Source organism: Pelodiscus sinensis, chromosome 6 (genome assembly GCF_049634645.1).
Source record: "Pelodiscus sinensis isolate JC-2024 chromosome 6, ASM4963464v1, whole genome shotgun sequence".
Lineage (NCBI taxonomy): Eukaryota > Metazoa > Chordata > Testudines > Trionychidae > Pelodiscus > Pelodiscus sinensis.
The window spans coordinates 83,439,272-83,457,172 of NC_134716.1; the positions used below are offsets into that span (position 1 = coordinate 83,439,272).

At 38.4% G+C, this 17,901-nt stretch overlaps 1 protein-coding gene across 2 annotated transcripts in view; it reads left to right on the forward strand.

The window, feature by feature from the left end:
• The first annotated feature begins 1,719 nt into the window (after positions 1-1,719).
• Positions 1,720-17,901, forward strand: part of ARHGEF28 (Rho guanine nucleotide exchange factor 28) — a 66,713-nt gene continuing 50,531 nt past the window's right edge. The window contains exons 1-4 of one of the 2 annotated variants that reach the window (XM_075932258.1): positions 1,720-2,114; positions 11,500-11,630; positions 13,446-13,747; positions 16,857-17,046. In XM_075932258.1, the coding sequence (XP_075788373.1) occupies positions 2,030-2,114; positions 11,500-11,630; positions 13,446-13,747; positions 16,857-17,046 (708 nt within the window). In that variant the 5' untranslated portion in view covers positions 1,720-2,029. The remainder of the gene's footprint in view (positions 2,115-11,499; positions 11,631-13,445; positions 13,748-16,856; positions 17,047-17,901) is intronic. The other variant, XM_075932259.1, reaches the window with a different exon arrangement.

Consider the following 17,901-nt stretch of genomic DNA (forward strand, 5'->3'; position numbering starts at 1 on the left):
TTTGGATTCAAATTAGGATTAGATATTTGTATGGATAATGAAAATATCCACAGTTAGACGAGACTGGATAATTATGTATAAGAACTAAATCCTCCTGTTTCTGGGCAAAAGCCAACCACTATCTGCTTGTGGTTAGGAAACAAATTTCTTCTGTGGTCTAATTAGTCCATAAATGTCCATTTTGTGGAGTTTTTTGTCCCTATTTCTGAAGGACTTAGTAGTGGCCACTGTTAGAGACAGTATAGTGTTCTAGATGGACCCTTGGTGTGAAATGATATAGCAGTTTCCATGTTCCTATATATCTATGCGATTTATCAATGCAATGTGAATCTGACATTCCAGGAGGTCTAGATATTCTAAAGTGGATTCCTACACCATGCATTTAAATCAGAGTGACCTTTCTGAAGTCATCTTCAGCCTGTTTTGGGTTTGTTGATAATATAGAGTTCACATGAAATATGAGTGGTGGCATTTAATATTGAAGTAAAAATCCATCACTTGCAGCCTTTGGTGGAAACATTCTTCTCTGGCCTAATAAAGTAAGCTGAGATTTTAGTTAAGGCAAAGAAAGAACAATCACCCATTAAATTACATTTTGCATAAAATAGGCATCTCATTTATTGCTTGTATACTCTATTTTCATCCAGGAACATTTGATAGATGTTTGTATTATCCCACTTGTGAATTGCATTTCAACTGAATTATTTTCTTTCAACAATTGTATCATTATCTGCCTCAAAAATGTGGATTGAGGAATCACTTGAAACGTAATACAGAAGTAGCCCTGTAGACCTCAGCAGTCCGAAAAATAATTGAAGTGAAGTGAGGAATGTTAACAAGCTCAAATGTCATCATCTTCCAAAACTGACATTTAAGCTACCTCACATATTCACTCTTCTCCTTTCTGTGGAATACAAGAACACATACATTGTGGGGTAACTAAAAGAAATGTTTAATGGAGTTCAGCTAACAAACAGTGCACATGTCATTTTTGTGTTGGCTCTTGTATAGCCATATTTGAGCATGTTTATAAAATGTAGTTTGTGTAGTGTAAAACTGTTGGGGGAGGAGGGGATAATGAGTTCCTACTGAATACTAATTGCCTACGAGTTGTTCTGGGAGACTGTATAAGAATGGAGGATTTGTTGTAAATTAGTCACTAGCTCTATTGTGCATTGCTATGAGGTTAGACCAGTGCTGTAAAGGTGCCAGCCTTACAAAATCCTTATGATTCACTGTCTAACATGGTGACAGTACGAAAGAGAAAATGCCGTTCCGACTAAATATTATCTGAAAAAAAGGGCTCCCCTAATGCACATGTAATCTTCCTTTATAACATTTAAGCTTTTAGGCCATTTAGATTTAGAAAGATGGGAACTGCAGCCTAATGAGTGGGTTATCGTTGCTTTTTTCAGCTGCAAAATGTGAAGGTCTGCTGAGGCTGATGGGGGAACTAGTGATCAGGAGAAATATGTAGTCCAGTGGAATGATTACTTACTGTTATTAGCTTACTTCTCTAGATTTCTTAATCTTCTGCTTCTAAAGTTCAAACTTTTAGCATAGCTTTACAGGCTATCCTTTTATTAAAAACTAACACACAGAAACAAGGTTTTACTTTTTAAAAACCCCTATTGTAATAGGGTTGTTTACTTTTGAGACATTTTCTTATTCCAAACTTAGCTCCTATTGTTTTCATTTACATCAAAATGAAAAGGTGGGTTAATGATTCATTGGCACACAATGACCTTTCAAATAGCTGTGGACCATGATGTGGCAGCACCACTCTGAGCTCTCATAGTTTAACCTCCTTGGGTCTGCCTTCATATTTACAGCCTGATCTGTCTACATGCCTGGATGCCTGAAGAGAGCAAACATTTACAGCTTCTCCCTCCCCTGTGTTTAGAAGGCAATTTGATCCTGCCTTGTCCATTCCTTTATTTTACATCACTCTCAGATTTGACTTGCTTTTGAACACAACCAAGTGCAGCTTTGAGTGTCTGCTGTTTGATCCGTTTATTTAGTAAAAAGAATGGACTCAGATTCTGATTCACCTTTTAATTATTCTTGGCCTTCCTTACCTAAAATGAGGATTCGAAGAAGGGGAACCAAGCAAGGTAGAAAAAGCTGTCTTCTTTTAAACCCCTGTTCCTTAATAGTTCAACCTCTTTTTCATTGCCTTCTTGCTGATAATGTGCAAGTAGATATAAAAAGCATTCTGGAATGAACAGATTTTCTTGCTTTTTTCACCCTCAAATGTAACTTTTTTCTTTGAATTCAGAGCCAGTCAGTTTGTTTAGTAGAAGGAAAGAGATTTATTCAAATTACATGTGGTGATTCCCCCCTTGTTTAGATTTCTTTATATGAACAATGAATTTTTCTTTGGGTTTCAAGAAGTCTTTGACTCTGAGCAATTCTGACATACTAAGAAATTACAAAACAGTACTACAGCAGTTGTTATAAGCAGATTCTCTGTACAAATAAGACCTATAAAAAGTCCTATAAATCACATTTTGTTTTGATTTTAGGGTGATTTGTAATTTAACTGTAGAGTGGTTAACGGCTAGTAGAAGAATACTTAGTTCTAGGCAAAAATCAGCGGATGGAGGAAAATCTTTTTCTGTCCATAAAATAATGACAGAAGTCATCTTTACTTTGACTTGTATGGATCCTTGTTTAATTAAATATCTTTGTGGAGAAGGATTTGAGAGGTGAGTGTTATGAGTATCATTGTAGCAAGGCGGTGTTATAGAGAGCATAATTTCTTAAAAAGAAATTGTATATGAAAAGCAGGAAGTTTATAACACAGAAGGTTATCACTGAAAGTCGTAGAGGATAGCTAACTTACCTCATTCTAACAGAAGCAGTAAAATGATGACACCAAAGGGAAACATGTAGTTTGTACCCTGTTCTTTCATAAAGCTTTTTTTTTTTCCTTCTGCAATTTTTTAGAAAGAAAAATGAGTTCCACAACCTCAGCAGTTGTGAATTGGTTTAGCTTGATTAAAATCAGTGGAATTAGGCTGTGAATCTGGCCCCAACTTTCTTTAGAGCTCAAAAATGTTTATAAAATGAACATTTAAACATGGGATAAAATCCTTTTTAGCTTGCAACAACATTTATTCCTTTCTAAGACGATAGAGCTTTTTTGTCATGTGTGGGTATGTATGTATTCTGTCAAGAAGATGAAATGTTTTTGAGCTATGTATTCTATGTTCAGTAGCTCATGAAGACCAGTTTATCTATGAACTGTCAAACTGTAAGCCCACACTCTGTCTTGTTCAGTATTTTGCCTTTAGACAGTAACATTTTGGGGATGGTTGCTGTTGTAGTATTTATGCGTCATATTTTTACCTGGTTCACAGCACTGAGTACACCTGTGATATTATGTAATTATCTTCTCTCCTCCATAGGTGGTTTTAATCTCATTAAAGTTAATAGTGTACCTGTACATCTGTCTATCAAATGCAGACTAGATCATATATGTTGTGATTGCCATAGCAAGAATATACTATATTATGAAATGTATTCCACCTTCATAAATGCCAAGTATGCAGGGAGCTTGGGGGTCGGGAAATCCAACCACCTTCTCCAATCCTGGACAGGCCACTTCTACAGGAGGCTACTTGGTTGTGGCTTCTCCCTTTTCATCTCTGATCAGCTTCCAATACATCCTTCTAGGCCAGATCAAGTGGTCTCAATACAAAGATCCTGTCCATAGTACATAGGGGTGTGTGGGCATCTCTGCCAGGCTGCAATCCCAATAGTTCCCCAGCTCAATCCGTATTTATTTATAGAGCATACGTGGTACAAAGAGCCTTGTGGTTGCTCTTGCACAATGTGTTAATTCCTTTCAGATTGAATAACAGAGTAAACAAACACAAATGGTTGGAATAAAAGCTGTGGACATTTTTTTCTGGAAATGTCAGACGTCATTCTGTAATTGGAAGATACTTTCCATCTGGCTCTGTGATGATTTATAGGGGATACAAAATGTCAAAAAAGACCATGCTTTCCTACAGACCGCTTAGGGTGATCAGCTATTTTTCTTCTGGCCCATATGAGTTAAAAAGAATTACTAATTGCTGCTACCATGACCAGCAAACCATAAATCATAAGCACACAGCATATGTGGTGAGACATCAGGAGTTGGGACCTGGGGGGCTTCTCAAGTGTGCTACAGCTAATCTCCAGCTAACTTGTTTTAGTAATAGGAAACTGTCTTGAACAAGTTATGTAAAATTGTTTCTGATTATTTTCCACACTCACCCCTGCTGAACTACATGTCTTTTGCAAAATAAACATGTTGAAAATTTTGGTCAAGATTTTTGCATTTGGATGCTGAAGTTAGGCACTGAGGCCCCTATTACTCCAGCTCCTCAAGCACATGTTTAACTTTAAGCAGGCAAGTAGTTGCACTGAAATCAGCTTGACCCCTTAGACTCCTCATGTGCTTAAAGGGAGACAGACGTTTCCTCACTTTGCAGAACTGAAGGCCATATTTTCAAGAGCTGGCTACTTCATTTGGGTGCCTGTGTGGGAGCTGAACGCTTTTAAAAATCTCACTTCATTTGGGGAGCTGAGCATTATTGGAAATCTGGCTCCAAATCTGTACTGAGATGCTTACATTTAAGTATCCAGGTTTGAAAAAGTTGGCCAAGGTGTTTAATTGTCTGATTTTTTCCTTCCTTGTTCCATAGCTGTAATACTTTGAGTTATACATTAATCCATATTCAGATTGCTGGAGGTAATTCTGGTGAGCTGTCTGAAAGCTATTTTGTCCAGAGAAAGGAATTAGTCATTTTTTCCCTGGCTCCTGGTCTGGGCACATTGATGTATTTCAGTTCTTTCTCACTATGCATGCCTTTTAAAAACTTCTTAATATAAGCTTTGACTTGAGTGGAAAAAGTCTGTAGTGTCATTATGTACTTGCCATTCTTTATAGGAGGTCATCCAAGGCTATAGGTTTTCTTGTGCCAACACAAAATACATTTGCAATTAACATTATTTTGAAGCTCTGTGTTAAAACTGACCATATTTTTGTTAGCTTCCCTGCTTGCTGAATTGTGCAACTCTTACATATTATGACAATTTAAGATGCTGGAGAATAAAGTTAGATGAGGTACTGTGTTTTCAAGTAACACTTTTTTAACATTTAGGCATTATAATTCCTTTCATCCAGCAATATATTTTTGGATTTAAATAAGAATCAAATCCATTTAAATAATTTACCATGACAATGATGTTGATATATGTACTCTGTTAACAGAGAGGCCATGTGGGTGAGTTAATATTTTTATTGGAATATCTTTTGTTGGTGAGATAAGTTATTACCTCACCAACCTTGTTTTCCTAATATCCTGTGAATGACACACCTACAACAACTTTGTTAATAGAGATAGGTAGGCATGCTCTTTTATACCAACCTTGCCTATTGTCTTGGTATGAAACATGGCATAATAGTATTGAGATTTGTCAATGCTACTTGAAAATTGGGTTAAAAAGTGAGGGCCTTAATGAACTCCAGGTTTTGAATCTGAGTCAGATTTTTCTCAGTACTGTAAATAAATCACAGCCCCTTACCACAACCTATCAGACATGTAAAAGTTTTAAGTCAGATACATCATAAACACCAGCTGATGGCTTTTCACCAGTGCATGTTAGCTTAAACGTATGTGTGTAGCTCTGGGATGACAGGGACTGTACTGAGGTTCCAGCTTATGGCTTTTTATGAAGCCACAACACTATTTACAGGGCAAGAAGACTAGAACAGCATAACATAGTTTGAAAGAAGGCAGCATTTGTGTGTGTGTGTGTGTGTGTGTGTGTGTGTAAGCAGACAGCATTTGTGTGTATGTGTGGGTGTATAAGCAGGCAGCATTTGTGTGTGTGTGTGTGTGTGTGTGTGTGTGCACGTGCAGGATGACATCCCCCCCCCCCAATGATATCAATTACGTGGCTCTATTTAGAGTCCTCTGCCTTCAGAATTCATACTGGAGGCAATAAAAGTTCTGTGCTGTAGAATCCACAGTGTCAATCATAGACAGATGGCACATGCCATCCAAAGGGAGTGACTCAAATTTTGTGACCTCATGTATTATAGGATTCACCATACTCTATGCTAGGCATGTAGACAACTACACAATAAACCGATAAGACTAGCCTTATCAGTTAATTTTGTTGACTACATGCATTTCCCTCCCTTGCTGCCTCTGTATCAGAAGCAGCAGGGGGAGGGGAGGAGAAGGGGGAGGGAAGATGGGAGCGAGAGCCGATGCTGGGGGCAGCTGGCTTAAAAGCTTGCTCTCTATGAATACTGGATCTGCCTCTTCCCCCCCCCCCATACTTTGTGCTGCTGCCTTTGATAGAGAGTGAAGGGGGCAAGGTGGAGGCTGAAGGGGGCAGGCTGAAGCCAATACACATGGGGAGCTGGCTTTCAAGCCAGTTCCCTGCACCTGCTGGCTCTGCAGACCCATCTGTCCCCCACCCTCCCTAGCTGCTCCTAGAGAGGCAGTGGGGGGTGTGGGACAGGGAGGCAGGCAGGCAGGAGCTGGGGGGAGCCAGTTTAAAAGCTGGTTCCCCCCAGCACCAGCTCCCTTCCCCTGTACTGCTGCCTCTCACAGACAGGGGCTGCTATCACTATGTGCTGTTGCGGTCGCTACCACTATGTGCTCTGTAACAGCAGCTGCCAGCTGCTTCCGGTTTTTAAATTGACTCCCCTTGCTGACCGGCTCCACCTGCCACCTCAGGCTGCTGCTTCTTCCTGGGGACTGTTGAATAGTCCTGTAATTGCTAAGATTTCATGCAGTTACACAGCTATTCAATTACACAGTATATAACATCCCTACTCTACACATTCAGTTTTGATTAATTTGGCCCATTTCTTTTAACCATGTTTTATCTTGGTCTTCAATTATAGCAACAGTGATAGGGTAAATGAGTATTGTTGAGGTATTTTTGTTGAAAACTCTTTTAAGTTGGCATTTCTGATTTTTTTTTTTTTTTGGTTAAGTAAACTGAACTTTTCAACATGTTAATATTGGCATTTGATTTGTAATAGAGTGGACCAGAAGTTATTTCAATAGCAAAACTCCTACTGATTTTGATGGATTTCTATGACATCAGAATCAAGTGCAGTATCTGAATTGTGATTGCATATCAGGCTGAATGCAGTCAGTGGGCCTTCAGGAATTTGATGCCTAACATGTACTCTTGCTATGGTTTTGACAATTTTTAAAAAATGACCTGGCCTTTCCAGAAGAAATAAGTTACTAATGTGGTCAATGTATAATTATTAGTGCTCTCCCAATGAGTTCAGCAAAGTCTTGAAATACTTTTCCTGTTATGAAGTTAGACTGACTTAGTCTTTTTATTCAGGTATGAAATCAGTGGGAAGGGTTCTGCCTTTAAAAGAGCTGCAGAATTACATTAAGTTAGAAAGCCAAAAATAATCCATAGAGGTTTCATTTTTAGTTAAAAGCCCATTGACCTCTATAAATAAAGCAACTGAAACATCACCAGCAAACATACTATCTCTATTAAGTGTTATATGCTATTAATAGAGATGTAGTGGCAGAAAATATCCCAGAAAATTATATATTTTAATATGCCCATGTGTATACACAGCAGCTCTTTGTTGGTGGTTTCTGCACCAGATTATAACTCTTGCATTAAGTAGTGAAATTGTATCATATTAAAAGTGCCCTGTGTATTAAAAATATAACCTAAGGATTTGTCTTTGGCTCGGGATGCATAACACGTACCATGGGTAAGTTACCTGATTGTGGTGCTGCAGCATTGGGGACTGTTGCTTACGTGAGAAAACCATCTCACTTGGCATTGCTCCTAACTTCCACATTGATTCAAAAAGGCTGATACTTGGACTCTTATTCAGAGCCATATATCAACTCAATCCACTCTAGTGTCTGCGCATTATCCATCTCAATGACAATCAAAATGTATATGTACCAGAGAGGATGCATATTGTGGGAAGCAATAAGTATGTAAGAATCTGTGCAGGGCTCATTGTTTTTTCTTGCTGATCCTAGGTTCGGGTCAGGGCCAGCACTTGAAAAGTTCAATTGCACTGAAAACTTGTTTGCCCAGTACCAACATTTCCATGGGATTTTTAACTGCCAAATGTCTGCAAAATCGAGGTAGAAACCAATGATTTATACAATTTTAAAATAGGCATTCCATGTTTTAGGCAAGCATAAAGAATCAGTTTGTAGTTCTAAAACTTCTCAAGATGGCAGTCACTAAAAATCATGTTAGAATTCAAACAGGAACAAGAAGTAAAATGGTAATATAAAGGATCATGTTTTGTGGTCTGAAATACCACAAACCTGTCAGACCTCGAAGCCAGATAATTAATAGTATGCCATTTAAAATTTGGAATTTCTGACTTACAGGTGGCAAAAAGGTTTTTGTTTTTATCCTTGTGAGTTGTGAGAGATCAGATTACACAATGATGTGAAACCTGCATTTGATTAGGACAGACAGGTGAATCAATGACAGATACACTGCAGCTCCAGTGGGCACAGCTGGGGGAGGGGTGAAGCCACCAGCTGGATCATGTCCAGGTTCATCTGCCCCCTGCATTCCACAGCCAGAATGAAGAATACAGCAAACTGCACTTTCTCCTCCCTCTCTGATGAAGGGGAATAGCCAGCAATGTTCCTGAATGAATTGGGGGTAGCGGGAGCTTCAGTACTCCTCCCCACCCGCCACTGAGGGGTGGGAGGCTTGGAGCTGGGACAGTCCGGGATTGGGGAAGGGAGACAGTTCTGGATTGGGGGAGGGTGCCCCTAGCCAGATTGTTTCACCTGCCTGGTGATTCTGTGCCCTTTCTGTATGTTTTTGTGAGAAGCAATCTTATTGTCCTGGCACAACCTAACCCTGACCTTGCTTTAAGTTATGACAAGAGAAAGCTGCATACTGAATTTGGTAGTCCTGACTCTTACCATTTAGGAGGAGTTCTTGAATAAATAGATAGACAAACTCTCTCAAATATATAGTAATTAGCCCATGGGAATCCCCTTGGTCTAGGACTTAGTTCACTTCTGAATTCCTCTGTTTTTGCCCCACCTCTAAGTTGAGGGGTAGCAAAGAATCCAAAGGGAGGACCTCAGTGTGTAAAGACTCGGGTCTTCTTTTTCTCCACCAGCAAAATGCTGGGTCTTATTTCCCCATTTATAATGGTCTCTTTTAGCTTATCTATACTGGAATACAGCCCACAAATAATGACGTGCTAAGCAGTTGTTCTTAGTATGAAGCTTTTAAAGCCTTAATGCTGTATCCTGAATGTGCCTCCATGGTGATGTGAAAAAACCCAAAACATCAGACCTCCTGCCAGTTTGGTTGAACAGGGAAAATTCTTTCTTGATCCCAAAACAGATAGTTGGTCAGACCTGCAGCATCTTAAAACTGCAGCAGTTACACTGCAACTAAGGAGAAGGGAGGTGTGGGTAAGTAGCAGGAACAAGGGGCTTTGGAAAAGCCTGGGAGTGCTGAAAGAAGTCTGTCTGAAGTGGGGTACAAGAGCTGATTGGCTGAGATAGAGTAACAGGCTAGCCAATGGGAAAAATACTTTTTGGGGGGCAACCCACCCACCCAACACACAGGTACCTTTGCATTCACTCTTCCCCTGGGGTCTGTGGGGTCTGTGAACAGCACCTGTGGTACATTCAGGGTCACTATTCTGATGATTGGGGGGTGGGCATTGTTCCTTTGTCTAGCATTGCTATTTTGGCACTGATCCTGGATTTAATAAAACAAGTCCCAGTCCTAGAACAATGTAATTTCCAGTCACCACTGTCAATCTTACCTCATGTCTCTCTGTACTTTGACGACTGTACAGCATCTTCCAGAGGAAATTACATGTTTTGTTTTTGTTTTTTCCGCCTATGTCCTGAAATCTTTATTGGTTTCCTCCTTTGCAAAATATGTTGCAGTACACAGAACTGAGAGGAAATTGCTGTGTGGTTTTTGATGCCAAACAAACTTGGGTCAAACCTGTCTTTACTGAACATTTTTGAACTTTTAAAAGTTAGAGCGCCTGATGTGCCTTTCATGGTCAGCAGTGTGTTTCTGTTGATTTCAGTAGGGAACTCCTGATTTTACATGGGGTTTTGGGGTTTTTTTTTGTTTTTTGGAATGTCACCTTTCAATTCCCTGACTGCCCATTCTGCCTAAAACTGAACTGGCTGGAACTTTATGCACTGTTGCTCTCTGACAGTTTTCAAATTCAGCAGCCAGGTGCTGAGAAGAGGCTAAATTTACCAACTTCACTAATATTTAGTACTATCTAATTAGACAGATTGGCCAGCTAAGAGGTGCATTTGTGCATGAGCCTTCTCCTCATAAGCCCTTGAAAAGCTGGGTGTCTGCAGAGCAAATGGAAAATGTTTCCATAGCTGGTCTATATTTTTCTTTTGGATAACATGATAGGGAATGGAGCCAGCATCCAAAGCTGTATGTATTTTTGTAGAGTAAAAATTGTGTGTGTTACAGGTACAATATTTTAGTAACCTTTTATTCATTAATCATGAAATCAATACATTGTTATTGTTTCAAAAGAGAAACATGCACAGTGTTCACTGGCAGTGTCTTGCTGTCAGGCCAAGTCCTGATTTATTACAACAGGTGATAAATGGTCACTTCTTAACTGCATTTTATTGATAGGCATTTTTCAAAGGACATACTGTATTTTGGCTGTATATTGGCTTTCCAGGTTTGTTTGTGTAGACAACATATGTTTTGGCACTCTGTCATATATTTGAGAGTGTTCTGAATGCAGATATAGAGGCTATAGACAATTAGTGTGGTTGGTGGCATCTGATATCAATTGGAAATAAGACTATGGAGAGTATCCTCCACTTACATCATGCACAAGTGGGTAGAGAACCGAACATTGTTCTCAATGGCCAGAAAATAAAGCAAGGGACTATATATATTCATTGAAGCATATATAGTCCCTGCTCCTGGTTAGTGCCCTACCCACCAGGCTTCACCTCCTCTTCAATTTTACAATAATGTGTACGTTCTCTTGTGAATCATGCCTGAAAAAATAAAAATATTTTATTTGGCAAGTGTAAAAAATGAACTTTTCAGCAATTGTGGGATTTTTTTTAAACTGAGTTTGGTGTAATTGGCAAAATGTTTTGTTCAAGTTGAATCTTTTTTTTTTTTTTTTTTTAACCAAGAACAATTTTTTTTCTTTTTTTTTCCTCTCAAAAAAAAGTCCCCTTCCTGTATTTGTTGCTCATTAATTTCCATTTGACAAGCATTGTGAAATCAGGTAGTTGGCAGAAGAATGTCTGCATACACAGGTAGATTTTGGAATGAACACAGAAATGTAGTCTGAAATGTTTTGGGCATTAGTCTCTTTAAAATTTGATGCTTAGTGACTAGAGTTAGCCATTTTTGTGGCAGAATGGAGAACAGAAAAGGAAATAATATGAACAAATAAATTATATATTTTCCCATAACATTTCATTCCAGAACTACGGCATTCTGCACTTGATGTCCTCAAGAAATCCCCAAATCCACCTGCCTTTTTTGCTGCAGCCACACATACTGCCATGCTGAATGGAAGTGATGAAGTATATGCAAACTGCATGGTAGTGGATCAAGTAAGATAGTCTTCCATCTTTTTGTTTTCAATACACTGCTGTTCATTGTCTCCTAGTAAAATACATTATTTGAATTTTAGTAAAATGTGTGTCAGTAGAGTCTTGTAGTGGTTTATACTTGTAAATATTACATATGTTTATGTAATTAGAGCAACTTTATTCCTTCATCTGTTGGCATTCTTGACTCAATTATTAGATTTTTTTTAATAAAATAAGATATAAAAATATAAATTGTAATCTTTTTATTTTTTTAGTTTTTCTATGAGCTGACCAGCTCTTCTTCTTTGAATTATTTGCACTTATATTCCCTCTTAATTTAAACAGGATCTTGTATCCTGATGTTTGTTAATTAACAAGTCCCTCAATTATCAATTCAACAGGAATAAAAAATAAGTGCCAGATAAACCAATGTCCAATTATTGTTGTATAGGGCAGTATAAAGTTGGAAATTCTGCCAGGTGTAAACCTGAGATCCTGACCACTTGTGATTGTTACTTATGCTACATTACTTATCATAGAGACTAGTTCTCGTAGAATCTGGAAAAGCTACTTTTTGGGTAATTTAAACCTATCTATCTAAAATCTCCCCACAACCTGAATTCAAAATAGCTTCTACATGTTGTAAAACACATGCCAACTTAGGGTTAGTCTACACTAGCCCCCTAATTTGAACTTGGGAGGCTAATGTAGGCATTCGAAGTTGCAAATCAAACCCAGGATTTAAATATCCCGCGCTTGATTTGCATCTTCCCGGCCGGTCGCCATTTTTGAAATTTACAAGTCTGGACTAACTGCTTGCGTCTACACATGGCAGGGACCCGGTATTTCAAATTAAAGCCCTAAATCGAACTACCTGTTATTCCTCCTACAAGGGTCCCTGCCGTGAGTAGATGTGGGTAGTCCGGACTTGTAAATTTCAAAAATGGCGACCAGACGGGAAGATGAAAATCAAGCGCGGGACATTTAAATCCCGGGCTTGATTTGCAACTTCAAATGCCTACATTAGCCTCCCTAGTTCAAATTAGGGGGCTAGTGTAGACTAACCCTAAGTTGGCATGTGTTTTACATACCCTTAGTTACAAATATCAGAGTTATGAACTGATCTGTCAACAGCATACCTCATTTGGAACTGAAATATGCAATCAGGCAGCAGCAGACACACCTCCACATTGCTCAGAAACAAATACAATATATATGAAATATAAATTACTACAAAATAAAGGGAATGGAGCATTTTTCTTCTGCATAGCAAATTTTCAAAGCTGTATGAAGTAGGTATTCAGTTGTGCACTTTTGAAAGAACAACCATAAAGTTTTGTTCAGAGTTTAGAATGTTTTAGCATTATGAACAACCTCTATTCCCAAGGTGTTAGTAACTCTGAGGTTCTACTGTGTATGTAACTTGTAAAATGGTTTGGGATCCTTCAGAATGAAAGGAAGAAATGTCAGAAGTTATTGTATACTATTAAATGAAAGCCTTGGAAGAAGACTGATATTGAAAGTTCATCTTCATATTCTTAGTCTGTCTTGTTTTCAAAGGGATCTGCAGCTCCATTTGAAAATTTTAGGCACCTGAAAATGAAAAAAGGTTGAAAACCACTACATTAAACTAAGAAAGTCCAACCCATCATTCCTGTAATTATGACCTTGAGGCTTGGAAAACTTATTAGCCATATTAATTTATCTCCAATTTCTGTTCCCCAAGAAAGTAATAAAAGAAAAACCGATGACACAGAGAATTATAGTTTGATATGTAGTGATATGTCTTTTACTTACTTTTCACAAGCATTAATACAGATCTGTCTCATTCTCTAGGGTAGAGATTTGGATGTTAACTACATTAATGTTGACAGCATCACCACTGAAATAAGCACAGATCATACCTGCTCAACCCTGACACCAAATAGCTCATCATCTGTCTCACTTAAGAAAAGCAGCCAATATGTTTATGCAGAAAATGAAGATAACCAAATGGCAATGAATAACATAGACAACATAGGCTCCCAGCTCTTCACTTCACCTTCTAATGTGTATGCAGCAGGTTCGTATCTACCACTCAAGTCTCGTGGATTTAATACAGAACGAAGTCAACTTTATGCTGACCTGAAAAAAAGAAGGTATGGAGTTGTTTTGATCCATATTGTCAGGAAAGGACTAAAATTTAATGTTTTATGATTATATATAAAATGAATAGGAGTGGGTGACCATGACTTTGAGAAGTACATAGAGTAGCTGGAAGTACAAGGCCAAGCATGGAAACAGCGTGCATCTCTATCAGACAGCTAGGCAAATAGCTCTGTCGCTGCTGTAAATGCCCTTCTCATATTGGCCTACGGAGTCACATGAAAACCCATTAGCACAAACTAGGGATATGCATAACTGGCGGGGGTTGGAACAGCTTTGGGCTGGAGTGACCCACCCACCTGTCCCTGTTTAATTGGTTAAGTATAATGTTTTTAACTTGTTAAACATAATGCTTAACTGGTTAACTAATTAAACAGGATTTTACATCTCTAGTACAAATGTCATCCTTGAAATTGAGGTGAACAGCATCATATTTAATCTGAGTGAGTGTATGTGAGAGAGATTGATTAACTAAGTATATTTTAATTCAGAAAAATTAACCAAAACCTGGAATATGAATATCTCTACTGAGAGAAAACCTACAGTATCTTCAGAAAAAACTGTCACCCGGTCACTAACAGCCCAAATTTTATGATATGCTATATTTAATTCTGTATTTTGATAATGTGGTGATAAAGGCCTCTTTTGTTTTTTTGTTTTTGTTGTTCTTTGGCTTTTGTTCCCTGCAAACTGTAAGTGGTTTCTAAGTGGCTTGATACACCTCGGCCTAAATTGTGGCAGGTGCTGCAAAGGGTGACATCTGCTTGAAAACAGAACCAGGCAACTATTAGTCGTGTGAATTTTCACTGAGAAGTTTTTCATAACGTCTCAAACCATGAACGTGAAACATAAGCCAATTTATAATTGTTATTCTCCACTGAGGGCCTGTTCCAAACACACTCTAAAGGAATTGTACATTTGAGTGCATATGACTTTTTCAGATTGACAGTCACCAAGCCACAGTATATCATAAACCCAAATCTCTGGTGTGTTTGGTTTGCTTTGTGCTGTTCCACTGTAGTGATGTAAGCAACTAATTGACTAGTTGACTGTCGGATAAGCTAAAGCTTATCTATCAGAAAGAAGCAACAAGGTGGGGGGAGGTGTGGTGCTGTGGGAAGCTGCTTAAAAGCTCGTTCCCCCCATCTCTAGCTCTGTGGGAGGGGGCAGGGGCACAGTGGTAACGTTCCACCTTTGAAATGTACAAGAGTCCCCAGGTGGGGTTCTTGTACATTTCAAAGTGGAAGCGCAGCATGGAGCCTGGGGCCAGTGGGGGACTCAGAGTCCCCTGCTGGCCCCAGGCTCCATGCAGCATTTCACTCTTTGAAATGCATAAGACTTGTACATGTCAAAGGCGCAGCACTTTCGGCTTTGAAATGTAGCAACATCGAGGCAGGTTCTTGCTGCATTTCAAAGCAGAAGCACCCTTATCAACTAATTGAATAGTTGATGGAAATTCCATTGACTATTTGATTAGTTGATTAATCTAATTTTAACATCCCTACACAACTGGTAAAAAGCAGCCCTAAAATCAGCAGGGCCACTCTAGTATTCTCCTATTGGCAGCTCTGTTATGCTGGGAATAGACCTGCTCCAGGACTGGAGAACACAAAAATGGTTTAAAGCTACCTTTACTCACATACTATGTTCTTTCTGAGCTGGCCTTAATGTTTTCCATTTGCAGCACAGGATCTGCCCCCTATTTTAATGTCTTCTTCAAAATTATCCCTCCCCAAAAAAATTCATTGGGAGTTTTGCCTGAGTAAAGATTACAGGATCAGATCAAGTATAAAGTAATACTACAGTAAAATATTACACATTTGCTGTTACATAGCATCCTTATTCAAGGACCTCAAAGTGCATGGCAAACATTAATTAATAAATCTTGCATACATTTTTGTAGGTACTGTCTATATTGGAGAAATTTGTGCCCATGCAACTCCTAGTGTAAGTTACTGGAGGAACCAAGATAGACTAAGTCTTGCCTCACATGGGTTCACTGTATCTACATTAGGCATTTGCATTGTGTGGTTGCAGTGGTGATGTTTTTCTAATGTAGACAGGGCCATATGTAAGTATGTTTAACCCATTTTCACAAATGGGGAAAATAATATACCAAGAGGCTAACTAACTTTTTTTTCCTATGTCACATGGCACATTTGTGACAAATGTGGGGATGGATAACTTCCAGATGTCCAATGATAAAATAGCTTTGGACTGTGTTAAAAAAGAAATTATTTAATTAAGTGAATATTAATGCTGAGTGAAAAAGTTACAATGATACAATTACTAGCTTGGATCTATAATTACTGAGAAATACCATGCACATTCTAAACGTTTTGTGCTGGAAGATTGGAATGTTATTGCAAGCAGTCAACCGTTCATTTCAGTCATGTTAATAAAGAGACCATGAGCTTATGTACACAGATAAAGGGACAAAAAGATTGCAAAGACCCCCACCCCCCGTGGTGCTGAAGCTGCTTGGAAACCTCATTGTAATGTTATATTAACGTCTGCAAATAAAATGTTCTCTAGTTTTTTTTGTTTTTGACTGTGTGAGGCTGGGGTTTTTTTTAGCTTTGTCATGTTCCTTCATTAGTCTATCTTAAAAAAAGGATAATTTTTTAACTTAAAAATCAGACTTACTCAAAAAGTGGCTTCTAGGAACCTACTCCAGCATATCAATGCTTATATATGTATCTTGGTGGACTTTTCTTTCCACTCTCCATTAATTTCTAGATGTTGGGTAAAATAATCTGAGAACTGCTGCATTATATAGGCTTATCAAGCAAATTCTCACTTAAACTCTAATTTGAAGTTCAGAAGCAAAAGAGGGGCAGACCTCTGAGGCCTTACTTACTCCACACATGCTAAGCCACTTGCATCCGTATGCAGCATGACCACATTTTAAGTGTAGGCAAGATGCAACTGGAGTAAAGCCACATTGCATGATGGGAGTGGGGGGCAAAAAGTGGAGAGAAGACTAGAGCATGACTAATCCAAACACCATTTACTAGGCTATTGTCTTTGCTTGTTGCATTAAGTTTGAAAGGTTGATGATTAGATTGCTGTATATTCCATATATTTTGTGGTATGCTTTAGTTCTAGTCTTGATGACCTTGAAGTAGACAGTGGAAGTGAAGGGATTTCTGACAGATCCCATATTCGCTACCCTTCCCTCAATTCTTCAGTGACATTGGCTAGCAGCAGGGATGAATTAGATTCTTCTGAGACAAGCACTGATCTCGATTACAGCATCCACAGAATGGACTCTAACAATCTGCTGTCAAAGGTATTGGGTATCATTTTAGTTTTGTTTGTTTTTCTTTCAACTAAGTTGTTGGAAAATATATAAGAATTTGTATATAAATTTGAAGGGCCACATTCACTTTTCAATTATTGTAGGATAATTCAGATTAACTCCATAGAAGTCAACAAGGTTTATCCCAATTTACACTGGTAGAGAGGAAAGTTTGATAGAAAGAAAACAGCTTAGCAACATTTTCAGTTGATGCATGAAACTAATGGTTTCCCCCCCATACATTTTCCAACCTGCTCTGTAGTATTTATCCTGCAGATCAACATACTATTTGCATAATATTTTGGAACTCGAAGGTGCTTCAGGATAGTGATTTGCAACATGTAACTCTGTTTGCTGCAATTGCACAATGGAAATTCTCGTTAATATTTCTAGGTCAGGTACGTCGTGAGCAATACATTTGCAAGGCCATATCAGTGATATCTGTGCCAATGATTTCAAATGACCATCCTCATTTGTGCAATGGCGACTCAGTCACATATTGTCCTCTTTGGAGAAAAGACTACACATTATGCTGCATATACCCATTGTTGATGCCATGATGCCAGTGTTCATCTGATAGACAGAGCGCAGACCATCACTATTGTTTATTTTTCAGAGCCTTTAAAGTTGACTTCAGATCTGGAATTGAAACAAATAATATATTGTTTTATCTGTGAAGCCACTTGTGCACTTAGCATATCAATAACATATCTGTACTGTAGTGTAAATATAGGCTTTTTAATGAAAGTCCGTGTATTTAATGAATTACAAAAATCAGATAATATTGGATTTAAATTCTTAAAAGAAATAGGCTTTGTATGGGGAATTGATTAATTTGCTTTCAAG